The sequence below is a fragment of the Dromaius novaehollandiae genome, chromosome 7, assembly GCF_036370855.1.
Source record: "Dromaius novaehollandiae isolate bDroNov1 chromosome 7, bDroNov1.hap1, whole genome shotgun sequence".
Lineage (NCBI taxonomy): Eukaryota > Metazoa > Chordata > Aves > Casuariiformes > Dromaiidae > Dromaius > Dromaius novaehollandiae.
The window spans coordinates 18,919,605-18,945,649 of NC_088104.1; the positions used below are offsets into that span (position 1 = coordinate 18,919,605).

Consider the following 26,045-nt stretch of genomic DNA (forward strand, 5'->3'; position numbering starts at 1 on the left):
GGGTCCCTCCATCCTGATCCGGTGACATGGCCAGGGAAGGGGAAGGGGGGGAGGAAGGCTGGGGCCCCCCCTGGGGCATGCTGCTAATATGGCAAGGCCCCTCGCTATCTTTGCAAGCGGAGTCGGGCCGCAGGGCCGGCGCTGCGCGGGGGAGCCCGGCCAAGGAATGTGACATATCAGAGGCAGCTGCCACTTCGGGAGAGGGGGCAGAGGGAGCGCGACTGTGCAGGGGCCGTGCGCAGGGCTGGGGCCGGGGGGGACGGACAGGCTGCAGCACCGGGGAGCCCTGGGGGCCAGCGCCCGTGGGAGCTGCACCCCAGGAAGGCAGAGGAGCAGCAGGTGCCGAGGCGCGGGGCGGGCTGCAGGGGAGGCCACCGGCAGCCGTGCGGGAAGCGTGGGGGCCGTGCAGCGTGCTCGCTCGCTTGCCGATTGGGCAGGCGGCAACCCGAGCCCCGGCCTAAAAATAACCGGGCGCTCGCCCCTGGAGCGGCGACCTTCGGGGGCTGCGGCGGTCCGAGGGGGGCCGGCACCGAACCCGGCGGCACCTGGGCCAGGCAGCACCTCGGCATGAACAGGGCCGGCGAGGGGGCAGCCGGGTGCCCGCCGGGGAGGCCCGGGGCAGCCCCCCCGAGCCCGGGCATCCCCCCGAAGCGCGCCAAGGTCACCGCGGAGCGGGGGGCGGCCGAGGGGGCCCCTGCTCGCCCGCTGGCGCCAGCGTTCGCGCGCAAGCTGAAGAACGCGGCCGTCGGCACGGGCTGTGACATCCGGCTGAGGGTGGTGGCGGTGGGGCACCCGCGGCCCAGCCTGCGCTGGTACAAGAACAACGAGCGGATCGCCCCGCGCGGCGACGAGCACGGCACCCTCTGGATCCGCGACACCAAGAAGGAGGACGCCGGCGTGTACACGTGCATCGCAGAGAATGAGCGGGGGCAGGCCATGACCAGTGCCGTGCTGGCCATCATCGACATGGAAGGTAAGGGGCACGGGGGTGCCCGCCCGCCCGGCCCCCCGGCACTGTGGCGGCGCTTCGCGTGCTGGCATCGGCACCCCCAGGCAGGTGGGGCCGGGGGGGCCATGCCGATCCGGCTGGGGGTCCCTGGCGCTGGGAGAAGCATGCGCCCGGTGCCAGGGCAGGGTGCCAGGGGCTGGGCATGAAGGCGTGGGCAGCACAGCCTGCTCGGGGCAGCAGGAGAGAGAGAGCACGTGAGGCACCACCCGTGCACCCGCAGCTCCCTGGCCCCACATCCCCCTTCCCGCCCCCCAGGTGCCCGGGCACCGGGAGCCTCCGGGCAGCGCTGTGCTTGGCGCTGGGGGCAGCTACGGGGGAGGGGGCGGAGCCTGAGTCATTGCAGTGGGAGGAGCCTAGCTGCAGGAGGTGGGGCTTATATGCTCTGGGGCGGGGCTAATGAGCGACAGTGGGCGGGGCCTGGTGGTGCAGTGGGTGTGGCCTGCTGCTCCGTGAGCAGGGGGAGGAGCCAGCCGCCGTGGGGGTCTCAGCGCTGCCTCCCTGCCACCCCCCGGTGTGAGGGGCAGCTCATCCCTGTGGCTGGGGCTAGCGCGGCCCCGGGCTAGCAGCCATGCGGGGAGGCCCCGGGCAGCTCCTCCGCTGGGCAGCAGTGCCCGGGTGCTGCGGCCCCTCGCGTGCTGGCGTGCATGCACGGGGGCCAGGCAGGTGTGGGGTTCAGGTGCCCTGCAGCACCCTGCGCCCCTGCACATGTGTGCAGCCTCTGTATGGGGGGCCTGCGAGGAGCAACCGGCAGCAAGCATCGGCTCTGTGACCGAGGGCTGCCACAGAACCAGCTCCTCCATGCAGGGTGGGACCTGCCATGGGGCTGGCCACCTCCGCAGGGCCATCAGGACCCCCCCGGCTGGGCTGGCTGGGCCCCAGCTTGTGGCAGAGCTGCTCAGGGGAGTGAAATGAGCTGTTTGTGTGAGGACGTTACCAGTGAGGGCAGCGAGCATGGGAGGTGTGCTGAGCCCCGGATGCTCCCGGGAAGCAGGCGCCTGGGGTTTTGCCGGGGCATCTCTGGGGATGCTGTGTTTTGTGCGCAGGGACTGGGCAGCAGAGGGGCAGGAGGAGCCTTTGCAGAGCTGCAGGGGAGTGCATGAGGAGGAGGAGGAGGCATTGCTCCATGTGCACATTTGGAGGATGAAGGAAGGAGTATGTGCTGCTTATGGGCCTGGTGGGGGGCACCATGGGAACAGAGAGTGGTGCCGGAGCGGTCCTGCCCAGCAGTGGGCATGTGTGGGGATCTGTGCGTTGCCGTGCGCGTGGTGTACTGATAGACAACAGTGCTGCCGGCGCAACAGGGCTGCGTGGGGTCCCGGGGCATTGCACCTTTGGGCGAGGGGGGCCGTGGTGCTGTGTGTTCGGAAGGGGGCACTGAGCGTGTCAGAGTGTGTGCGGAGAGAGCTGGAGACGTGCCTCGCGCCGTGGGGCAGGAGCAACCTGTCCGGCTGGGGCTGGGGGAGGCGTTTCACCCTGCTCTGGCGCTCGGTGCGCAGACACGTCTTGCTGCAGCGCCGCCTGCGCAGGGCCCCCCTGCCGCGGCCCAGCCGCGCGGCGCCGCCTGATTTCCCCAGGTGCCCGTTCCCGTTGTGCTGACGCACTCGTCCCTGCTCCCAATTTTGAGCCACCGGCCCTCGTGGCCGCGTTTCTGGAGCGGGTGACGGAGGCGTGGAGCAGATGGGACCGCCTAACGCGCTCCCTGAATGTCACCCTGCCCCGGACGCTCCTCCAGGCAGGCGCAGGGGCTGCAGGGCAGGCCCTGGCGCCCGGCAGAAAGCCGCCCAAAAAGCCAGCTCTGGGGGCAGCAGGTGCCCCGCAGGCCCCGGAGCTGGCGGGCTGAGGGAGGAGCAGGGCAGCCCCCAGGCAGAGTGTTGCCGCCGTCCCCGGGCGGAAAGTGTCCGTGACCTGCTGGAGTAGAGCCCTGGGAGCCCCTCGGGGCATGCTGTGCTGGGAGCCGAGCAGCAATCCGGGGCCAGGCGCGGGAAACAGAGCCGCAGTGCTGATGGGGCCGGGGGGATCGGCAGAGCTGAGGCCTGGGGTGGGCAAGGTGGCATGGGGGGACCCCTGCAGGGGGTGCTGGGCCCCAGTGGGCGCAGAACCCCGTCCTCCACCTTGCTCCCTGGTGCCGCCAGCCGGGCGGCAGCTCCCGGCATGGGGCAGACGGCGGCTCTCTCCGAGGCAGCTCCGGGCACCACTGGGGGGTCGGCGCTGCCCAGCTCCGCGCTTGGCCCTGGCAGGTCCTGCTGCACCGGCTCTGCATTCCCCCCTGTTCGCACGAGCCCGATTTAGCTCCTCTAATCCCTTGCCCTGAATCTGTCGCTCCACCCTACTAATGATTTTCTCCTGCTCTTCTCCCAGGTCCCTTGAGTGCATCAGCGCTGGCATGGGGGGCGCGGGGAGGCCACGTGGGGCTGGCAGGGCAGGTGGCCAGCACCCCTGGCCCCGCGCTGGTCCTCCTGCCGCCTCCTTGCCCCACAGGCACGGGGGGCCCGCGCCAGCCCCTCTCCCGCCATCTCCGAAGCCAGGCGGTGCGGGGAGCTCGCCGACCCTCACAGCCAGCCCTGGCACTGTCCCGGTCCCCACTGGGGCCCCAGTGGCTCGGGGCCCACTAAAGCCTGCTGCACTGCTCTGGCCGCGCCCCTTGTATTTCCCCCGCTAAACTGGATTAAATCACCTCTTAAGAACTCCAGCTAATCTCCCCGCAGAGCTGGGCCCAGCCCGCCCTCGGCGGTGCTAGCGCCGGCTGATCCTCCCCGCCGGGGCTGCGTCTTATTTCAAGGTTGGATTTGTCCGTCTTCAGCTCCCAACGCTGGGTCCCGCGCCGCTTGCCTCCACCTGCACTCAGCAATCAAACTGCCCTGTAACCTTTTCTCTGCCCCGGGAACAGGCTGCACCAGGGCGGATTTAGGGGCAGGGAAGGAAGCAGGGGCTGCCTGTGCCCCCGCACAGCACCTTCCTGCGCAGCCCCGGTTACTCCCCAGCAGCGCTGCGGGGCGATGCATGTTTTGCAGCCCGGTTTGGTCCCTCTCCTTGCAGTGATGTGCGGTGGCACGACCAGGCACCGCACGGGTGATGTCCTAGGGGCTCTGCGCTCCCAGCCACAGCCCGTCCAGCTCTGCCCCCTCAATTCCTGCTTTCTTCCCAGCTGGCCCAGCAGCAGGGCAGCGATGGGCATGTTTTTGCAGCCGGGGGAGCTGGGCTCGCTGCTTTGCCCCCAGTGACAGGGTCCCGGGGCTGTGTGCAGCAGCAGCGATGGCAATGGCACCCGAGTGGGGATGGCCGCGCTGGCGGTGACCCCAACGGCTCAGCACCCCGGCCGTTTATCTCGGTGCCTAATTTTAGGCACTTGCTTTGCAGAGCTGTGCCCATGTTTAGTGCCAACTGCCCCTTCTCTCGGGAGCCCCTGCCAGCTCTCCTCAATGTGCTGCGCTCTCAGGGCCTGAACAGGATCTAAAGCCTCCCCTTGTCACCTCCTGCCTGCTGCACTTAACAGCAGCTCCTCCCCGGGAATCTCCCAGGCTGCCTCAGTTTACCCTTGCAGACCCGGGCTGTCATACCCCACCTCCCGGCGCCTCCCCTAACCCCAAGGCACGGCAGCACCTTGGCGGAGTCAAGGATGCAGCAAGGCCCCAGCACCAGCTGTGGTGCCCGTCCCGGTGCTGCTGTGTCCCACACGAGCCTGTGCGATGCCAGAATGCCCTGCGTGGCTGCTGCCGCCCCGGGTGCTGGTCCCAGCCGGTGCAGGGACAAGTCCCCCCAGCTGTGCAAGGGTGATGAGGCTGGAGCCACACTTTAGGGTCTCTGCAGCCAGCGGGGCTGGAGGATGGACCTCGCCGTGCAGGTGCTGGTCCTGAGGGCGGCAAAGTGCTCCCGGCCACTGCCTGTCCCCTCGTCCTTTCCTGGGAAGGACCGTTGCACCCAGGCCAGCCTGCAAAGGCCTACAAGAGACCTTGGCCCCGCGCGCTGCCTCGAGCTCCCAGCTGTGCCACCCATGCAGAGCCAGGCACAGGCCTGGCAGGGCTCGCGTGGCGGCCGGGACACCCTCGCGGGGCCGGAGCTGCGGGGCGCTGCGGAGCGGGGCAGGCTGGAGCTGCAGCGGGTGCAGCTGTCCAGTCAGTCACCTCCACCCCTGCCCTCTCTCCCGCTGCCGGGGGGCTATTTTTGCTGAGGAATGTGCCATCCCCTTGGATCCTGGCAGGTTGCAGGGCTTGTGTTACAGGCTGAGACCCGGGCCCGCATGCAAGTAAATATAGCACTGCTGCTCAGGGCTGTCAGATAGGGCGGACGGCCCGTTCCTCCTCCTGGGGGCTGCCCCTGCCCCCAGCACCCCCCAGGCCCTCCTGCCTCAAGACAGCCCATGTCTGCCCCCCGGTACCCTCTGCACTGGCTCGGGGTCCTGGGCGGTGGGATGCCAGGACTGCGAGGGCAGGTACAAAGCGCTGTAGAGGATGGAGCAAAGCATGGCTCTTCCGCGGGCACTGGTGCCTCGGGGCCAGGAGGCTGCTGCCGCACTGTCCTGTCCCCGTGACAAGGGACAGAGCGGGGCTGGGAAGGCCCTGGAGCAGGGAGACAAGGGATTATAGCCTGGGGGTGCAGGAGCTGCTGGGACACCCTTGGTTGCATTGCACAATGCAGAGACATGTCTGGGACAGGCATGAAGGGACTTGCCCACATGGCAATAGGACGCTGGGATGGTGCCGGTCACAGGGATGCAAAGGGGCCGGGAGGGATTGGCAGGCTGCCAGCGGCAGGACACACCAAGGCCCACACTTTCCCGTTTCTCCCTTGGTTCAGCTGCTCACCGGCTCGGGTCCCTCCGTGCCCACAGCAGCGAGGACGTAGTTCCTCGTGAGCGAAGCTGCACATGTGGCGTGCTCAGGACCAGCTCCCCGGCTGCTGGGGACCATCACTCCCCAAGGTCATGCTGCGGCGTGCTGAAGGATTGTCCCTGCGCAGGGTCTTACCTGTCCCCCACCTGCCAGGCTCGCATCACCTCCCCACCTCCCGTCGTGCCACTTTCCTGCTGCAGGCCTCTCCCTGGCACCCCCGGCAGCTCTGCAAGGCACAAACACATGAAAGATTCATGATCAGACCTCCTCACATCCGAGACAGCTGCACACACCGGCGGCCATCAATTATTATTCAAGCGCCCCGTGCCAAGGGCTCCGTGGGGCTGATGGCCAGTGCCGGGCGGCCAGCACCCGGCTGGTACTGCGGTGCACAGCAGGGACAGGTCTGTGCAACCCACTGGGCAGCGCGGGGAAGCCCAGCAAGGTGCTGGGAGTTGCAGCTCCCTGAGCAGTGTAATTAATGCTGCATTTTGGGCAAGCATTTGCTGAGTGGTTTGCTCTGGACTGGTGCGGTCCATCAGGTGATGCTGGAGTGGGGTGGTGACAGGGGACATGAGCAGAGCTTGCAAGGGCTCAGCCCACCTCGCTGCTCCAGCTCTGCCCCTCGCCTCACCCCCTGCCCTTCCTTCAGCCGTGCTGGTGCCAGACCCTGCCCTGTGTGTGCAGAAGAAAAGGGGGCCGTGCTCTGGGGCTGCCCCCCGCCAGCGCAGGGCATGGGGCAGCACTGGGCGCAGGCTGCTGTCGCCTCCCACAGCACACTTCTGCAGTGGATCCTGGGGGAAGCATGGGTCATACCCTAGTGCCTCTGCGCCCTGCGTTTTGGCAGGCCCAGGCACCACTGTGCACTAAGTGCAGGCTTCAGTGCTGCTTTACAGCATCCCCAACTGTGCTTTGAGCTCCCAGGAGTGCAAAGAAATGCACAGGCTGTGCGGGCCTGGCAGGAGCACATGCCAGGGTGCGCACAGCTCGAGCAAGACACCCTGGCAGAGACCCCCCGGGTGCGGAGATCCTGGCAGACATGAGCCCTGAGCCTGCCCCTCTACCCTGCCCTGCTGGAGGGCTCTGCCTCAGGGGCATCTGCTGCCCAGGCTCCTCTCCCAGGGCTGGAAGGGGGACAGCAGAGTCCTCTCGCCCTGATAGGAGTTTCCTGCTGTGCCAGCTCTGGCTTTTGCATGACTCGCCTGATGTGCGGGGTCTCCAGAGAAACCCCGCAGCATCACTGAATTGTGGGACTGTCAGAAATGTTGTATAAACAGCTCCTTTTGTACTGGGTAATTTGCAAGTTATTATGAAGCCATGAAAAGCGCCACGTTGGGAGTCATGGGCTGGGAGGAGAAGTGGAGAAAAGCTGCCGGAGCTGCCAAGCTTTGTGCTGTGTGCGATACTCGTGTGCATGCTGGCGCGGGGTGGCCATCTCCCCAGACGAGGGATGAGCAGCGAGAGGACAGGCGCTTGGTCAAGAGACCTCCTCCATCAGGATCCTCACTGATGCCCTGCAGTGGGGCACGCTCCTCAGGGCAGCAACCAGCCCCGTTCCCTGGAGCATGAGGTGTCCCATGCTCCTGGGGCCCAGCAGAGTAGGGAAGCAAGGTGGCTGGCAGGGAAGTTGGCAGCTGCCCCAGGAGCCCGTCTGGAGGCACTAATAGGCCTTAATGGCCCTAATCTGCTTCCTCTGAGACCTGGACCCCCACCCTCTGCCCATGCCCCATTTAAGCCCCATTTAAGCTCAGCCATGCCTTGAGCTATGCTGTTGGTGTGCTCCAGAGTGAGCATGTAGGTCAGGAGTCCAGCTTGTCATCCTGTGTGGGGCTGGGAACCAGGCCCCAGGAAGGGGGCCAGGAGCAAGGCCAGCTTGGGGGGCCTTGTTGAGCATGGATCTCGGCCGTGGCAGTGCCACGCGTGCGGAGGCAGTCGCATGCAGTGCTGGTGCTGTGCGTTGTTAGCCTTATCCCCGTCGGGGTGCATGTGGGAGCCCCGGGCGCGGGCAGAGTCCCGCGGTGCTCAGCGCTGCGCTGCACGGGAGAGAAGCGCAGCCTCTGCCCCAGGTGGTGGGACAGGACGGGCTGGCGGCAGGGGATGGTGACACAGCAGGGGCCGTCACGCTGGGCAGGGCGGGGGGCTCGGGCCCCGTGGGTCGCACGGAGCCGAGCCGGCAGGCAGGGGGAGGGCAGGATGCATGCCCGCATGCGGCTGGGCGTCCCCCCGCCCCGCGCTGCCCTCGCCCCTCGCCACCTGTGCCCTGCGAGCCTCCCTGCCGCCGACATTGTGTGTGCCAGGGCTGGCGAGGAGGCGGAGGCAGAGGCAGGCGGAGGAAGGATGGAGGGAGGAGCACTCCGGTGATGCTTCATGCTCGCAGCTCCAGCCCTCCGGAGCCCAACCTGCTGAGCCCCTTCCTCCCCGGCCGCCGTCCCTGGCTGCAGGCGTCGGAGGATGCTCCCGGCATCGCCGGCCCCACGGGCGTGCTGACATTGGGGACCCCGCCGGGAGCGGGTTGGCGTCCTGCCGGGCCCCAGCCAGTGTGGCTGAGCCAGCAGGGCTCTGCAGAAGCATGAAGAAGATCTGGGTGAAGAAACGCTTCCAGGTAAGGGCTCCAGGCTCCTGCACCCTGGCGCGCACGGAGGAGGGGGCACTGCCAGCAAGCCGGAGCGGATCCAGCCAAGCTGGAGATGGGGGTGTCCCTCCAGTCCTGTCCCTGCCACCTGGGGCTCCCCAGGGCTTCACCTATTGCCAGCTTCAGCCCGGCTTGCAGAGCTGCCAGCTCCCTGCCTGTCCCCGGCACCCCCGGGCAGCACTGTTCCAGGAGGGGGACAGGGCAGGTGCCCGGCACTGCCTTTGCCAGGCGCCATCCCGAGGAGCTGGGCTCTGACCCTCTCCCTGGGCTTCCCCCCACTCCCTGTGCTGCCCTCTCCCCTCTCTGCCCTCCCGAGCCGCGGTAGCAAATGGAGGCTGCTCCATGGCTCCCTCCAGCCCTGCTGCCGGTGGTCACGGACCTGGAGACGGAGGCTTTGCATGCGTCATCCCCTCCGCGTCAGGAGCATGCCTGGCAGAGGCAGAGCTCCTCCGCGGGGCCCCTCGCCACACGCTCTGCCACTGAACAAGGACGTCACTCGGCTATGGGGGGAGGACGGGGGTGAGCCTTCCAGGAAGCCCTCCCGGCCCCCCCAGGGCACACAACACCCTGGCACAGGGTGCATGGCCCCCCCGGTGTCACCCTGCCTGGCTGCAGGTCCTTGTCCCCCCTGGGGCTGGGGAGGGACTGTCACCTACAGCCCCTTCATGGTGGGTGCGGGAGGTGCCTGGGGACACAGATGCCCTGGGATGTGGTGGGGACCCATCCGAGGTGGGAGAGGACGTTGGGGGTGCTCATCTCCCACAAGGCCAGGGAGGGTCACGCTGGCTGCCCTTGGGGACAGCACGCACAGGGGCTTGGCGCGTGCTGGGGGACGGCTCTGCTCCGTCGGCCCAGGCACAGGGGGCACCTAGACCCCCGCAATGGCAATCCCCCCACATCAGGCAAGTTACCCCCTGACCCCTCATCTCCCATCTGCCCCTGCTCCTTGTCTGTCTGTCTTGTATCCGTGGCACCAGCGTTTTGTGGTGCTGTGTTCCACATGTCAGGCGGTGGCAGGCCACGAGGGCTGTGCTCCAAGTCCCCAGGAGCCCCCGGGGGGCTCCCCTGGGACCCACGGTCCTGGCCGGGGACAGCAAAGCCCTCTGTGAGCCCCAGGAAACGTCCCCAGCCTGGGCAGGGAGGGTCTGTGTGTTGCTTGGGGCAGGTGGGGCAGAGCCAGAGCAGGGTGCTGAGCTGACTGGGTGGGCACAGCACAGGCTCCAGGGGCTCCTCAGCTCCTTTTCCTGGGATGCAAAAGAAACCCTAGCAGGGAACACATCCCCCATTGCCAGCAGGCATTGGAGCCCAGATCTCGGCCCCACTGCGAGCCCTGCGCTCTGCACTCCTCCTGCACCCTTCCCACCACCCTTCCTGGACCGTTCCCCTCCTAGATAGCAGAGGGGCAGCTCTCCCCCCACTGCGGCTTGGTGACCCTGCGTCACACAGCGCTAGGCGGGCGCCGCTCCCTGCCGAGCCCACGGAGGGTCCGGGCGGCAGGGTGCCCCCATCCCACAGGGACCTGTTGCGGTGCTGGGGGGAGAGGGCCCGGCCACCCTGCTGCGCCGGGGGACGCAGCCCGGCCCAGGCGCGCTGGCCACGCTCTCCAGATTTGGTGGGGAGCCGATGGCGCCAGTCCCCGGGGAAGCCACGAGAGCACCCGATAATGGCACTCAATTGCATTTTCATTTTTTAATGGGGGAATTATCCGCCGATGGTGCAGTTAATCACTCGTGTATCTTTCCCTGGCCTGGAAGACGGGCTGCCAGCCAGAACCGGCACAGTCAGCCGAGGCGGGAGGTGAAGCCCAGCTCAGCCTGAATGCAAATGCGTCTCGTGCAGCCACTGCCCTCCAGCCTCTGCCGCATGCAGGGAGGGCTGCGGGCTGGCGGGAGCCCCCACGCGCTGCCCACCAGCTGGGGGCTGCTGCAGTGGCAGGGTCCGGGGCTTGCAAAATGAACCTGCCAGCCTTATAGAGGGCAACTGAGCCTTGGCCATGCTTGTCTGCTTGTCCCTGGCGGCTGTCTGTCCATGACCCTGCTTGGCAGCTGCGCGGAGGCAAGAGGGGCTGGGAGAGCAAAGGGCTGTGTCCTGAAAGAGGCTCTGTGCTGGGGAGACGGCACAGGGCGTTAGCATCCCGGGGATTGCCCAGACCGGCTGCGAAAGAGGCTTGGTCCAGGCCTGGCAGCCCAGCCCTGCCCTGGCAGCCCAGCCTGCCTGTCTGGCCCCTGCATCCCCTTTGCATCCTGCTTGCCCTGCCTGCATTGGAAGCTGCCTCCTCTCTCTGCTTTCCAGGGAGACGGCATCGGTGCCCACCAGGCCCAGCAGCTGGGTCACCCCCAGGCCACTCTCTCCCTTGGCAAGCGGGTGCCCAAGCGCTGAGCTGCTGGCGCGGAGGGCAGCCGAGCTGGCGAGGAGCTCCCGGTGCCTCCGCCCCGTGCCCGGCTCCCTCCGCCTGCCCAGATGGCAGGAGCACGCGGCTCCCACGCCTCCAGCCCCTCGCAGACGGGACGGTCCTGTGCCGCTTGTGCCAAGGCGGCCTCCCGCGCAGCTGGCACAACCTCCAGGCCGGAGGGAGGAGGGGGTGGCTGCTGTCCCTGCGTTGGGTCCATGCCTGGCCGGCTGCATCTGGGCCAGAGCGTGGAAGATGCTTTGTTGGCCTGGGCCCCGTGCTGGTGCGTGCCGTGGCTCTGGAGGGACTGCGGAGCACTTGGGCACCTGCCTGGGTGAAGGCCCTGCTGCAGCCGGGTCCTGCCCGTGGCAGGGGGCAGCGGTGCCGGGGCAGCCGGGGTGCGCAGGGCCCTTCGCCCACCAGGAACCCCAGGCTCACCCATTGCTGCGATGCACCCGCCTAGAGCAGGTCATGTGCCACGTTCTGGAGAGACAGCTGGGGAAAGGCACTCGAGGCGCAGCGGGCATGGTGTTTCATGGGTGCACCCAGCTCCAAGCTGTTCAGCTGGGCGACGGCAGGACCCCATTAGCGCCAAGCACCGGGGTGGTGACGGTGGCGGGCAGAGCGTGGCCGCTGCAGAGCCTGCCGCGCTCCATGCAGGGCTCACGCGGCGGGGGAGGCCCGAGTGCCCCGCGTGGACTGGAACCAGCGGCTGGGCCACGACCACAGCTGTCCCCACAACGCAGCGCTGGCAGGGCTGGGTGGCCGAGCTGGTGTGCACGCACGTGTGTGCTGCGTTTGGGGAACATCTCGTATCGGGGCCGGGCTGCTATCGGGGAAGGTGTGCATGTCATTGCAGGCGTCCAAGTGTGTGCATGGTGATAGATGCCGGGATGTGAACAAAGACCTCAGAGACATCAAGGAGTGTGTGTGCACTGATGTGTGTGTGCACGCGCGTGTGCACAGCTGTGCAGCCCCTACGTGTGCCTAGCTGTGTCTTTGCACACGGGCACGTGGGGGTGCATGTGTGCCTGTAGGTGTGGGTGTGCAGCAAGGGGGTGTGCTGTGCGCGTGTGGTGATGGCTGTGCTCTGCAGGGGGAGGGAGAGCACGTGCACGGAGGGCTGTGCCGCGCTGAGGCGTGTGTGTGAGTAGTGCTGCGTGCGCAGTGCTGGGGTGTGCGTGTGAGCGGTGCCATGTGTGCCGTGCTGGGGCGTGCGTGTGCCGTGCTGCATGTGCCGTGTTGGGGCACATGTGCAAGCAGCGCCGTGTGTGCCATGCAGGGGTGTGCGTGAGTGGTGCTGCGCGTGCCACGTTGGCACACGTGTGCAAGTGGTGCCGTGCAGGGGCGTGCGTGTGAGCAGTGCCACATGAGTCATGCTGTGGTGTGCATACGACTGGTGCTGTGCGCCTTGCATTTCTGCGAGTGGTGCCGCATGTGCCGTTCCCTATATGCCTAGTGCGTGATGTGAGGATGCCCATGCCTGTGTCCCATTGTGTGTTGGGGGCGGTGACCCCGCTGTCCCCCGCCCTGTTTCAGAGTGGGCCATGGGGGGGGCTCGGATGGACATCCCAGGGGGTCCTGCAGCACCCAGACAGAGGCTGCCCTGCTCGGCAAGCCCATATGGGGCAAGGCAAGGCCCGAGCCCCACAGCACTGCCTCCTCCTCCGGTTGTCCTCATGGGGTGCCTGCCTGGAGGGATAACTCTCTTTTCTCTTTTCCTTTGCAGAAAACCGGCCACTCACGGCGCTTCGGGCGCTTCACGCATGGTGCGTTGAATTACCAGGACCCCGTCCGTCCCTCGGTCCCCTCTGAGCACGGCCGGGATCGGGGGCTCTGACCCATGCGAACCGGCCCTTCCTGCTCCGCCTGCGGTGCTGGGGAGGGGACGAGGGGGGGCCCAGGGCTGGGCTGTGTCTGGGCACCCCTGGAGGTTGCGCCCCCCGAGAGGCTGGACCTGTGGGCACATCTCGACCCAGCAGCTCCAGACACTGCTCCGGGTTCACCGTGGGCTGCCGCGGGGGGGAAACATCCCCGAGGGCCTGACCCGGGCTGAGCTGGGGGGCCGGCGTGTGCCGGCATTGGAGCTGGGTGGGAGGCTGCAGGGTAGTGTGGCGCAGGGGCTGTGCGTGGGGCAGAGGAGGGATGCTGGGCTGCCCGGGGGCAGCTGGGGTGGTGCGTGGCGGAGGGGGCTGCAGTGGGGCAGGGTATGCTGTGCCCTCCTCTCCCACTCCAGCACGGCTGCAGGGCAAGGTGCCTCTTGCTTAAGGACTGGGTTGTGGTGGCTTGCGCTGGCTCGGGCAGCCCTCCGTGGCTGCACAGGGGCCAGCTTTCCTTGGATGGGGTGTCACTGCGGCTCTGATCCAGTTTGGCCACATCCTGCCTGTGGGAGGCTTGCAAAGATGCCCTACTTGGGTACACTTTGTGGTGGACCAGAAACTTATCCTGAGAGCAGTAGTGCCGGTCTCTAGGAGCATCACGGCTTTCTCAACCGGGGCAGGGCTGTGGGGCATTGCAATATAGTGCAGTACTTCCCACAGGTTGGGTAGGGGGTGCATGTGTGTTTGCCGGAAGGAGGGAGATCACAGGCCAGCCTGTGTGCAAGTGAGCACAGGCGCATGTGTGCACCAGGACCACTCTGTGCAGGGGCACGCAGCTGGGTCATGGGCTGTGGGATCCAGGCTGCCACCCTGCAGAGCACGGGGTGGGTTGTGGGTGCTGCGGCCATGAGGCTGGCTTGTGGGGCAGCTCGGAGGGGGTCCAGGGACAGGAGCCTGGATGCGATTGTGATGCAGGGAGGGGATGCTGTGTCCTGTGCGAGCGGTTCGGTCTGTGCAAGTCAGGAAAGGGCGGCTGCATGCTGCATAGCAAACAAGTGGCAGGGAGCTCAGGAGGTGCCAGACCTGTGCCCGTGCCCCGTGGGGGCTATAGGTTTGGGGGTGCCTGTTATGGGGTCCTAAGATGGGGCAAATGCCCAGTCCTGTGTCCCCCTCCCTAGACCCTCTCCGACCCAGCATGGCCCGGCCACAGCACCGCCCCACCCTGGCAAGATATTGCCCCATGCCAATGTGGGGAGGTGCTGGGGACAAGTGTCCTTCCCCACTGCCCCACGCGCCTCCGCAGGCCGGGCCGATAACCGGGTGTTGATGTCTCTCTCTCTCTTGCTGCCCCTATGGAAGCGAAGTTTTCCGCTCCTGCAGGAAACAAAGCTATGGTAGGACGGCACTCACCTCATGCCAGCCCCTGCATCCCTGGAACGGGCCCTGTGCTCCCAGCCTGCCTCCGTCCCCCGCCCCACTGCTCCTGCCCCGGTGCTGCCGCCCCGTGCCCACGCTGTCCCGCTGCCTCCACCAGCCCTGGCTGCAGCCACCCTGCCCCTGCCCCTGCATCCCCACCCGCCTGCCTCCATCCTACCTCCATCCTACCTCCATCCTACCTCCATCCTACCTCCCGTCATCTGCTGCAGCTCCTGCCCCCTTTTTCCTACCCTGCAATGTGTCCTTCCCTGCCTGCCCCAGCAGGACTTGGCTCTTTCCCACCCCAGTCCTGCCTTTCCCTGCTGGCAGTCTGTGCCCTCTGCTTCCCGGGCAAACCCTATGGTCACGGTCCCCTGCCTGGCACTGCCTCGTCCCACACTGCCCGGAGCTGCCCCAGCGATGCTCTCCTGCTGTGGACTCGGTGGGTCTGTGAGAGGCAGTGCCAGCCCCCCCCCGCCGCTGTCCCCATATCCCCTCACCCTCCGCTTTGCCCCCCGCAGACTCGGAGACCGGCGAGGATGAGCCCAGTGACCCCCAGGTGACGCAGCGCAGCGAGCTCCAGGATGAGACAGCCTTCAGCACCCCCACGGGTGAGCAGCGGGTCCCTGGGCGGCACTGAGCCTGGCACAGCCAGGCAGGGCTGCTGGGCATGGCACCTCTCTGCCGACCTGGCTCTGGGGTCCCCGTGGGGAGGGAGCCTTGTGAAGAGGGTTTGGGTCAGCAGGGTGTTGCTTGGCACCAGCTCCAAGCAGCACCGTCCATGCCCCGTGCCAGCCCCCCACTCCGAGCAGGGTGTTGGGCTGGCGGCCGCAGGCACTCCATGGCAGCTCACCCCTCTCCTTCCAGGCGAGTCCGACACCCTCGTGGACACCTCCATGAACACGACGCCGACCTCGGTGCTGGCCCTGTCGCAGGCAGAGGAGCGCTCCAGCTGGTCGGGCAGCCAGCAGACCGTGGTGGAGAAGGAGACGGATGCCAGCCTCCCCGTAAGGGGACCCTACCTCCGCCCCAGTGCCTGGCAGCCGCAGGGAACCCCAAGGCAAGCAAACGCGCTGGCCCCACACGGCACCGAGGTGCGGCACCTGGGCGTGGAGCCGTTGGTGCGGGCATCACGGGCTAATCTGGTGGGCACGAGCTGGGGGTCGGAGGATAGCCTTTCGGTGGCCAGCGACCCCTACGGCAGCGCCTTCAGCCTGTACCGAGGACGGGCGCTCTCGCTCCACGTGTAAGTAGCCGGGGGAAGTGTGCGGAGGGGACATCGTGCTGGGGCCATCTCCTTCCAACCCCGCAGCCATCTTCTCCCCTCTGCCTGGGGCTTTCTTTGGCTTCTCCATCCCCGGAGGAGGAACGGAGGCTCTGAGCCGTAGGCAGCTCTGTCCCTGGTGAGAAGGAGGGAGCACCCTGGGGAGAGGAGGGCCAGGCATTCGGGTGAGGGGATTTGGGGGGGGGGGGAGGGTGTCCTGGAACCAGGTCCCTTTTGCTGTTGCTAGACTGACTATGTCCCGCAGGCTGGGCAGCAGGTTTGCCCACCACAGCGAGCTCTCTGCGGGCAGGGTGCGGGCACCAGCGCAGCGCAGGGGACCCACTGACGTGCTCAGAGCCCCCTTCCCTCCCCACCACCTTCGGTTTCCCATGCCCGCAGGCCTGCTCCTTCGACCTCCATCCCGCCCTTTGCGTTCGAGGCTGCTTGTTTCACCAGAACCTCATCTCCACCTTATGATTTCTGCACCTCAAACTTCAACCCCTCCTGGCTGCACCGCTGGCAGAGGCGGGCAGCGGGGCTAGGGTGGTGGGATGGGGGGACATGCCTGGAGCAGAGGGGTTGGTGCCCCCCCCATATGCCTTGTGGAAGACCTGGCCTGTGCTGGGTACACCAGGACTTCCCAGGGGAATTTGGGCTTCCCACCGCCCTCTCACCCCCGGTCCTGTCTGCATGGCCAGCCCAGTCCGGCCAGACCCCGGTGGTCTCAGCACGGCTGGATCCCCTCGCCGTGGCCCCTCCAGGCCCCCTGGTCTCAGAGTTACCCTGCTCCTCTGCGTGGCAGTACTGGGGTTGGGGCTAGCAGGGCTGACGCAGCACGCAGGCGAGGAAGGGCTCTGAACCTCGCTTGTGTCCTCTCTGCTTGCAGCAGCATCCCCCAGGGGGGCTACCGCAGAGATGACCCCCACGGCGGCCTCGCCTCGCCGAAGCCCGGCGCCGAGCCCCCCACGTCCCCCGCAGCCCTACCGCTGACTGCGAAGCCCCCCATCCTCCGCTCTCCGTCTCCCCGCGCCGGCCCGTGCCCGCCGCCATCCTCCGGAGCCGCGACGCAGCCGGCCGTCCGCAGCCCTGGCGTCCCCTCCTTCACCCCCGTGACCCCTCGCAAGAAGTCCGCAGTGCCGGCTGAGTACCAGGACACCGTCCCTGAGGAGTACGAGGAGAAGATCAAGAAGCCCAAGTCCTCGGGGTACTCGCAGGCCAGCATGCAGGAGTCCCGTCCTCAGACACCCATGAGCGACGCGTCCAGCCGCGTCTCCGTCCGGGCATCACCCAAGCTGGTGCGCTCTGGCTCCAAGATCTTTGAGAGGCTGCAGTACTTCGAGGAGCGTCGGAAGAGCCTGGAGCAGGCGGAGGGCCCCTCGGCCGTGCACCCCTGGCTGCCGCTGCGCAAGACGCGCTCCTTTGACCAGTCCGGCTTGGACTCACGCCACCCCTGCACGCCGGGCAGCTCGCGGGAGGACGTGTGGGACGGGACCCGCTCGGAGTTGGGCAGCGCAGCCTGCCGGCGCCTGGCCTTCCGGAAGAAAGCCTCCTCCTTCGACGAGCGGGGCAAGTTCGCCAGCCTCGTCTACGACATCGAGCACAAGTTCTCGGAGGAGCTGAGCCGCATCAAGCGGACAGTCTCCAAGCAGCAGCTGCGGCGCTCCCAGGAGCTGGGGAAGCCCGGGCTGCCCCAGGCGCCTTCGCCCCAGGCAGCGAGTGAGCCCCCAGCCCCCTGGGCGCACCGCACGCAGTCCTTGCAAGGCGCTGCTGGCCGCAAAGTCCCGCCGCTGAAGGCCTTCCCGGCAGTGGAGAACACGCACGTCATCCAGCACCTCGCGCTGTCCAGCGTGGCGCTGGTGGGGCCCAACGAGGAGCCGGAGCCGGGGGTGCTGCGCGGGCGGAAGCCCCCAGCGCGGAGCAGCCAGGCCGCGGAGGCAGAGGTGGCGGGTGCCAAGAAAAGTCTGCAGCAAGAAGGCACCGGGGAGGTGAAGAAGAAGGAGCAGTGGCCGCTAGCGCAAGCCACCCCACTGGGACGGGCGGCTCTTTCGGAGGCGGGCGCTGCCGAAGGGACCCCGTGCCTGGATGGGGGACCCGCCGGCGGAGCCAGGTCCCCTGGGGCGGGCAGTGAAGCCCTGGCCGTGAGGCTGGCCGTGCCCCACGGGCTGTACCGGCGGCCGGAGGTGCCCTCGGAGGTGCGGTTCCTGCCCTGGGCGAAACCAGGCATGGAGCAGGAGGCCCGCCTGGAGAGAAGCTGGGCCGGGCAGCACGGCGCGGGGAGGGAGCCGGAGAGAAGGCAGCTGAAGGTGTCAGAGAAGAGAGACAGCGTCCGGACAGCACAGGAAGGCAGGAGCACGCGGAGCAAGGGGAAGGGGCGCCGAGCCAGGCCCACCTCTCCAGAGCTAGGTAGGGGCATTGCTTTCCTGCCTGCTGCTGGCACAGAGCTGGCTCGGCTGTCCCCTGTGCAGGCTTAGGGACCCCAGTGTGCCCCTGCCCCAGCACCACCTGCCCAACTCTGGCCACGGGGTGCCCCCAGCGGCACCAGAGAGAGCAGCGATGGGGCAGAGAGGGGGCACAGCCTGCTCTGGAGGTTGGCACTTTGGCACCAACCAGCTCTATAACCCAGACAAACCAGGGTGCCAGTTTGCTGGGCCTCAAGGTCACGATGCTTGCTGATGTCTCTGTCCCTCCTGCTGGTCTGAAACCATGCTGGGGAGCAGGGCACCCATGGCATCTTGTCCCAGACGGGCTGTGCATGGTGGTGCAGGCAGGGCACGAACCCCAAGTGCACCCAGAGGACTCTGTAGTGGCTTGGCCTGGGGACAGAGATGCTACACCACCTTCCTACTTCCCTCCCCTACTCGTTCCCAGAGCTGCCCAGTCCTTGAGGAGCTCCCTGCTCTGTCGTCCCCAGCTTTGTCCTGCTGCAGGGACCACTCCATGGCTGAGCCTGTCACGGCTCTTTCCTCCCTACAGTGGCCCAAAGACCTGCTACCACCCCCATAACGACATGGGGCACGAGCTGCCAGTTCTCTGTGCAGGGGAGGGATGGGCAGAGGGTTACCCCAGCCCGGGCTCACCCTGTGCACCGCCTGGCGCCGCACAGGACCTGCTTTCTCTGCCTGTGAGAGCCCTCCCTGCCCCGCTCACAGCCATGTGGCTCATCTCTCCCTGTCCAGAGTCCTCTGATGACTCGTACGTCTCAGCTGGTGAAGACCCCCTGGAAGCACCCATCTTTGAGATCCCCATTCAGGACATGGCAGTGGCCGTGGGTGCAGAGGTACTGCTCAAGTGCATCATCACGGCCAACCCCCAGCCGGAAGGTGAGCGAGCTCGGGGGCGCAAGCCACCTGGGGCGGCAGCGGGGCCCAGCGCCATGCGCTGTGGGGCTCCAGCACAGCCCTGCCACTGCCTCCCTGTGTGTCCGCATCTCCCACCCTGAGCCCAGGCAGTGCCATGCTCAGCAGAGAGCACATGTTGAGTTGTCCCTCGGAGGCCGCGTGAGCCATGGGGCCCCTGGATAGGGGAGAGTGGCCGGCATTCTCTGCAGGCTGAGGGAGCACGGCTGCCAGGCTGTGCACCTGGCGGGACAGGCAGCCCTGGGCTTCGGGCGGGTGATGCTCTGGAATGCTGCCGGACAACCTGGGTGGCTTCAGCCTGGGTGGCCCTAGCCATGGGGCTCAGGGCATGTGGGCAGCAGGGACCTGGGCAGGGGATGCTGGCCAGCCAGGGCTAGTGCCAGGCGCAGTCAGACCCGGCCACAGAGATGGGCACCGGCAAATTGGCCCTGAACCCTGGGCAGCCCCGGTGCCTCCTGCATCCTCCACTGGAGGGCAGGAGGATGCCAGGAATCAGAGAGGGGCCGGCCCCACTCTCCACGGGGGTCCGTGGGAACCTGGGGCTGCTCCCCACGGCAGAGGGGTGCCCGGGCCGGGCAGAGGAGCATCTGTTCTTGCAGCCCCCCCTACAGATGCCTGGGGGCATGGGGGGTCTCCTGCCCCAGGGGCGGCCTGGAGTGACCCCGTCTCTGCCCACAGTGTCCTGGAGGAAGGACGGGGTCCCGCTGAGGAGCAGCACCGCGCGCCCCATCAAGGCGGAGGGCGAGCGTCATACCCTGCTGGTCAGGAGCGCCCGGGTAGCCGACGCCGGCCTGTACACGGTCACCGCGGCCAACGAGGTGGGGGCCACCTGCTGCAGCGCTATCCTCAGCGTGCGACCTGGTGAGTGCGGGCGGCAGGAGCAGGGCCCAGCGGGCAGCCGGCGGGGCGGGCAGCGGCAGGGTCCCCCCGGCTGGGCGGGCGGGCCAGCGCGGCGGCAGGCTGGCTGCCAGCTCAGCCTCTGCTGTCACTGGGAAGAAACCGGCTTCCTTACCCTACAAGGCTCTGTCTGCACCAAAGCAGCTGACGTGCTGCCGGCACGCGTGGGGGGACCTGCCGTGCCGCGGCAGCGGGGTCAGGCCGCCAGCATCCCACCAGCAGCCCCGTGTCCCGCCGCCTCCACCCACCCTGCTCTGCTTGGGGTACCCCCGCCTGCTTCGCGCCCCTGGCCGCGGGGACGCCCCGGCCCCCGCAGTCCCTGAAAACCCCCATCCCCGGGGCGCCCTCGGGAGCCCATGGAGGCCCCGAGCCGCCGGGGTGGCTGGAAGGGCCGGGCAAGGCGTGCGCGGCGTGGGGCAGCCGGGCCCTCCCGAGGGGGCCCAGGCAGGGACAGCTGCAGCGGCGCCGGGGGCAGCGGGGCTCGGGCCGGGGGCCGCGCCGGGGTCCCGCAGCCCGGCGGGGGCGGCGCGGGCTGGGCCCTCCCCCGCTTTGCTGGCCCAGCCCCGGGGGCCGGGCGGCGGCGGCGGCGGCGACGGCGGCACGGGGCGGGGCGGCGCTCGGGCGGGGAGGGCGCAGGCGGCCCGGCGGTGCTGCCCGCTGGAGGCGCGCCCGGCACCGGCACCGGCACCGACGCCGGCAGCGCGGCTTGGCTCGGGGCGGCGCCGACGGGGGCTGCCGGGGCGGCGCCCCGCGGTGAGTGCGGGGCATCGGGGGGTGGAGGGCGGCCGGGCGCCCGGCGGTGCCCCCGGCCGCGACCGGGTGGGAGAAGAGCCGGGGGTCGGGCACCCCCACCCCCGCTCTCCGCCCTTGTCCTACCCCTGGGGCATCCCGGGGGGCGCTGAGCCCCGGGCGGTGCTCGGGGCACCGTGCCCGCCCGCGCCGCCTGCGCGGCAGCTCTCTCGCAGCTCCCGGTAAGGGGCTCTGCCGCGGTCGGGGCGGGGGGGCTGGTCCGGCACCCAGGCTGGAGAGGGGCCAGCGCCCTGACCCCCGGGGCAGGGCTTTGCGAGCAGGGCTGGAGCCGCGCACCGCTGCCCGCCCTTTCCCGCCCGCCCGCCCCCCCGGGCCCGGCGGCACCGCTCCGCTGCGTTTCGCAGCCGTGGGACCCCCCCGCCTCCGCCGCCCCACAGCCGCCGTGCGTCCCCCTGCGCTGGCTCCCCGCGGGGGCGGGCGCCGGCCCCCCACCACCTCGGAGCAGGCGGCCGCGCCGGCGGGGCCGGGAGGGAAGCACAGCTGCCAATGTCACCTTCAGCCCTCGCCGGCGCGGGGCAGGGGCAGACATTCCGGGAATCCGGGCAGCTTAAGGATGGGAGCGCGGCCTGCTGCGTAAGAGCCACTTGAGCCCTGCTGTCGCCTTGCGGGATATCTCATCCCCTTATCGCCCCGTGGAGTGCTGCTCGCTCCCTCCCCCTGCGCCACTCGGCACCCCTTCGCTGCTGGGCCCCGGCTGCCTCCGCGGGCTCCCCGGCGGGATGTGCCATGGGACGGGTGCCCCTGGGTCCCGCGGGGTGGCGGGGGGGGGGGGGTGCCCTGGTCTGCTTTCCTGGCTCTGACTGGTGCCAGCTCCTTATCCAGCCTCCTCCCTGTGCTAGCTCCTGCCGTGGAGAGGCATGGGAACTTGCCCCCCCCCCTCGGCCAGGTCAGCCCCATCACATCGGATGAGGAGTATCTGAGCCCCCTGGAAGAGTTCCCCGACTCTGGGACCCCCCAGCACTGGCCGGCCATGAAGCTGCAGCCTAGAGCAGAGCATGGGGCTGCCCGCGGCTCCCCGGAGACCAGCTTCAAGGCTGCGCCCACCTTTGAGGTGAGCTGACACCTGCCTCGGGGCCTGGCAGAGAGGAGCCATGCCCTGTGACCACAGCCACATGATCCCTGTGCCAGGAGGCGCTGGGTCAGGCCTTCCTACCGTGCATCCGTGCTGCCTAGGATGCTTGGTGTCGGCTGCACGTACTCCAGGCCACCTGCTCCTGGGCAGCTCCCCTGGCACCTGCGGTGCTGCAGGGCTGCTGTCGTGGCAGAGGACCTGCGATCCGGGGTGCAGTGATGGGGATGGGTGACCCTAGGCACAGGCGGGTGCTCGCTGCTCTCTGACCCTGTGCTTCCCCAGGTGGCCCTGTCGGACCAGTCAGTGCTGGAGGGGCAGGATGTCAGCATGAGCGTCTGCGTCCGCGGGGAGCCCAAGCCCATCATTTACTGGTGAGTCCCCGTGCTCACTGGGTCACGGCTGGGCTGGGCAGGGAGGAGACGGGCATGGAGACCTCCCCGCTTGGGGACTGCCAGCTCGGAGCAGCCTCAAGGCAGGGAGCTCCGGTCCAGGGGGGGGCTGGAGGAGATGGGGACCTTCTGGGGACAGCCAAGCTGGGTCTGCAGGGCTGAGTGTGATAATCCCGCTCTCTCCTCGTCCCCTCGGACAGGCTGAGGAACCGGCAGCCAGTGAAGTACGGACGCCGGCACCACGCAGAGGAGGCAGAGGGGGCCAGGGGCCTCTTCGCGCTGCACATCCTGGCGGCGGAGCGCACCGACACTGGCTTCTACACCTGCAAGGCCGTCAACGAGTACGGCACGAAGCAGTGCGAGGCCAAGCTGGAGGTCAGAGGTAAAGCTCCCAGCGCGTGTCGCCCTGGCCACGAGAGGCCGGCTGGCTCCAGTGCCCTGCATGAGCTGGGTGGGAAGGGGCCGCTGCAGACCCCCTTCTCGGCAGTGCTGCTGGGAGCAGGGGAAGAGCCAGCCTATCCTCTCCTGCCCCAGCACAGCAGGCTCGAGCGCAGAGTAGGAAAGCCCCCACAGAGCCACAGGTCTGCGTGCCCAGCCCCGTGTGGGACTGGCAATTCCCACAGGCCTGTTAACCTGGATCCTGCTGCCCAGATGTCTCCTCCCTGCTCGTTTCGAGCGCAGAGCAGGTCCTGCCCATATGCATGGCACTGGCCTGTCCAGCCCACGGCCCCTGCCATCCCGAGCCCTGCTGTGGGCTCAGGCCTCCTCCTAGGTCCTCTGCTATAATGTGTGCAAATGGGGAGCTCAGGACCAAGGACCGGGCCCTTCCCAGCGTCCCCAGAGACTGGGAAAGGAGCCTGCGGGGATGAGCGATGTTGTCTTCCTTCTCTTGCCCTTCGCTTTGCGTGCCTTGCTGCCCCTGGTCCTCCCTGCTGCCATCCGCCTGAGCCCCCCAGGCTTTGCCCGTCCTGCCCCTGCACTGCTTGTACCCCAGCGAGGGAGGCCCTCGCTCTGCAGCCCCTGCCAGGACCCTGCCGCGAGCCTCCGGCCAAGTGCAGCAGCACAGGGAGGGCGAGGGGTGCAAACGTGCCTGAGCGGGAGCAGGAGCGGGGGTGCGGGGTGATGGAGAGGCAGCAGGCTGGGTCTAGGCAGGGCTGCCAGCCCTCGGCGTGTGGCTTTGTGCGGTGCTGCATGTCGGCGTGTGCTCGCCCCCCCCGTGCCAGCGCTGGCGTGTGCGTACGTGCCAGCCCCGTCTCCGCTGCACTAACCCTTCCGCTTGCTGACTGCGGTTTTTGTCTGTACGCAGGGGGAGTACGATAAGGGGGTGCATCTCTCAGAGCCGCGGCCGCGGGGCTCTTAGTTGGACACCTCTTAGGCAGTGGACCTCACCTTGTGTTATTACCTTCTGCTCCATCCGCCGCCTCGTCCTGGATGCACCGCGGGGACGCGCAGGCCCTCGACCGCGGGCACGGGCTCGCGGGGTGGCTGGGGGGAGGCGCAACCGAGGCTGAGCAGCGGGAGGGGAAGCCGTGGGGTAGCACCGGGCTCCCCCTGAGCCGGGCCAGGGCGGCTGTACGATGCTGTCTTGTCTCTTGCTCTATCCGTTTGTCCGTGTCTGTGTGTCCTGCTGCTCCTCTCCTCGCTGCCAAGGGAAGGGGAGCAGGGAGCTTGGCCCGTGGTCGCCTCTGCGAGGATGGTGCCGGCCTGGGCTGTAGAGAAGGGGTCTGGAGCGGTGGCAGCTCTGGAGCGGCCACCCGGGCGCGCGGGGGACAGGAGACCCGGGGATCCCTGCGTGCGGCACCCTGCCCCAGATGCAGGGGGGCTGGCGCGGGTGGTGGGGAGAGAGGGCCTCGGCCCCTTTGCCTCTGCGGTGGCAGCCCGGCCGCTGCGAGACGTCCCTCGCTGTGTCCCCAGGGCTCGGGACCACCAGGTGCTCCCTGGCCCCGGGTCTCCTCTCCCCAGTGGGGCTTGGAGGGGGGAGGGCTGCGAGGCCGGGACCCTTTTTGTAGCTCTAATAAAATCTGTTTGGTAAAGCGCTGTGTGGTGTGTTCCTGGCACGGACACCTCCCTTCACCCACCCACCCCGGTCGCCTTCCCCTGGCCCCCAGCTCAGCTCTGCTTCCACATCTCGCCCCCACCTCCTCCCTGCTGCACCCCGCCACCCCCTGTGCCTGCGACCCCCGCCCTGCCCGCGGTGCCGGGCCCGTCCCCGCATGACCCCAGCCCCGCACGGTCCTGGCCCGCCACTTCCCACGGTTGCTTTTCAGTTGCTGAGACGCGTCTCTCTTTCTCTCTCTCTCTCCCCCTTCCCCTGGGCAGCTCGCCCCGAGTGCCAGTCCCTGGCCATCGTGGTGCCCCTGCAGGACGTGGTGGTCGGGGCGGGGGAGCTGGCACTCTTTGAGTGCCTGGTGGCTGGCCCGCCAGACATGGACGTGGACTGGCTGTCGCGGGGCCGGCTGCTCCAGCCCGCCCTGCTCAAATGCAAGATGCATTTTGACGGGCGCAAGTGCAAGCTGCTGCTCACCTCCGTGCACGAGGACGACAGCGGTATCTACACCTGCAAGCTCAGCACGGCCAAAGGTAAGTGGTGGCCACGCAGCCCACAGCGGGTCTTGCTTGGGGGCCCGCAGGGGCCCAGCCCTGGCGTGGCGTTGGGGAAGGTCAGCCCCACTTCTGGAGCCCACAGGCTGGGGGCTCTGGCCCCAGAAGATGCAGCTGGTGAGTGCTGGAGGGGAGATTTAGTGGGACAGGGAGTGATTTCTGCCCCTGGGAGCTGGGGAGCTTGTCTGTCTTTCCCCGGTGCATGCTCATCCTTGGGCTCTCCAGCACCCTCAGGGAAACAGCTGCGTTCAGTCCCAGTGCCCTGAGCCTGCCCCAGCCAGCTCCTCTGCAGCGTGCATGTGGCCCCCAGAAAAGCAGGTTTGCCCCCCGGCTGTACAAGGCACCCCAAGCTGGCTGTCTATCTTCGCCACGGCCGTACATGGCTCTGGAGCCCAGCTGCCCTCCCCTCCTGGCAGCCCAGCTCTGAGTGCTGATGTCTCCCTGCTGTCCTGCGAGGTGGCATGGGGAAGGGGCCGGGTGTGCCACGTCCCTGGCTGCAGCTGAGGATGAGCAGCAGGACACAGCACCCTGCATGCCCCCAGCAGCCCCGTCCTGTGGCCCCGCCAGCCCCCAGTGCTTGTGCCCTCGCACAGCCTCTGCCTTCGTAGCTCAGCCCCGCCAGGGTCCCTCCACACAGTGGCACCGGGCAAAGGGCCCCTTTCCCATTTCCCTGGCCCCAGCCTGCCCGTGCAGCCTTTCTGCAGTACCCTGGGCTGCCGCGGCTGCAGGAGGCAGCTCTGCTTCGTGGTACCCATTGCATCCCATCCCAGAGAGGGTAGCGTGTCTGCTGGGGTCAGGCACGTACTGGGGTTTGAAGCGCAAGAGCAGTTTGGGGCCCAGGGAGGTGAGGCTGTGCCTGTGTGCGGGGTCTCTGGAGCACAGAGCCTGCGCTCAACCCCGCACTGCCCAGGGTGCTGCATCTCCTGGCGCTGCCTGCTTCAGGCTCACTGCCCCATCTCCAAGAGGATAGGGCAGCCCATCTCCTGAGGCTGCACCCCTCTGCCATAAAGTGAGGACAGGGCATCCTCCTGCCCCGCCAGGCAGCTGGCATCTGCACTGGCATGAAGAGTGAAAGGGGCACCCACCCGCCTGCAGAGCCCCAGCCCTGTGCACGGGGACCTTACACACACACACGCTCACTCAGGGCTCCTGGGGAATGCACAGACACGCACTCTGTGCGGGGACAGGGCCTTGCACTCAGCACACCAAGGCTCAGCCCCACTGCCTGGGTGCCCACGGAGGCAGGCAGGGGGTTGCGCTCAGGTGCTAGCGGGCCAACAGTGGCTGCTGGGCTGCAGCTCGCCCACGCTGCCCCCGGAGCACCCGTGGTTGCGCGCCGCTTCCTGCCCACCCCAGCCCCTTTGCTCTGCCTGGGGTTCACGCCTGCCTGCTCTCCTTGCAGATGAGCTGACCTGCAGCGCCCGGCTGATGGTGCGGCCCTCTGTCCAGCCGCTCTTCACACGCAAGCTGGAGGATGTGGACGTGGTGGAAGGGCGGACGGCGCACTTTGACTGCATGATCAGTGGGACTCCCCCACCGACGGTCACCTGGACCCACTTTG

The 26,045-nt window shown here is 68.2% G+C and overlaps 1 protein-coding gene across 1 annotated transcript in view; it reads left to right on the forward strand.

Moving 5' to 3' along the window:
• Positions 1 to 8,175: 8,175 nt before the first annotated feature.
• Positions 8,176 to 26,045, forward strand: part of SPEG (striated muscle enriched protein kinase) — a 35,178-nt gene continuing 17,308 nt past the window's right edge. Inside the window, exons 1-13 of the mRNA XM_064514818.1 lie at positions 8,176 to 8,440; positions 12,589 to 12,628; positions 14,044 to 14,073; positions 14,617 to 14,706; positions 14,963 to 15,341; positions 16,246 to 17,762; positions 18,536 to 18,679; positions 19,394 to 19,576; positions 21,262 to 21,473; positions 21,777 to 21,865; positions 22,084 to 22,265; positions 24,203 to 24,463; positions 25,887 to 26,045. Coding sequence (XP_064370888.1) covers positions 8,408 to 8,440; positions 12,589 to 12,628; positions 14,044 to 14,073; positions 14,617 to 14,706; positions 14,963 to 15,341; positions 16,246 to 17,762; positions 18,536 to 18,679; positions 19,394 to 19,576; positions 21,262 to 21,473; positions 21,777 to 21,865; positions 22,084 to 22,265; positions 24,203 to 24,463; positions 25,887 to 26,045 — 3,319 coding nt within the window. The 5' untranslated portion in view covers positions 8,176 to 8,407. The remainder of the gene's footprint in view (positions 8,441 to 12,588; positions 12,629 to 14,043; positions 14,074 to 14,616; positions 14,707 to 14,962; positions 15,342 to 16,245; positions 17,763 to 18,535; positions 18,680 to 19,393; positions 19,577 to 21,261; positions 21,474 to 21,776; positions 21,866 to 22,083; positions 22,266 to 24,202; positions 24,464 to 25,886) is intronic.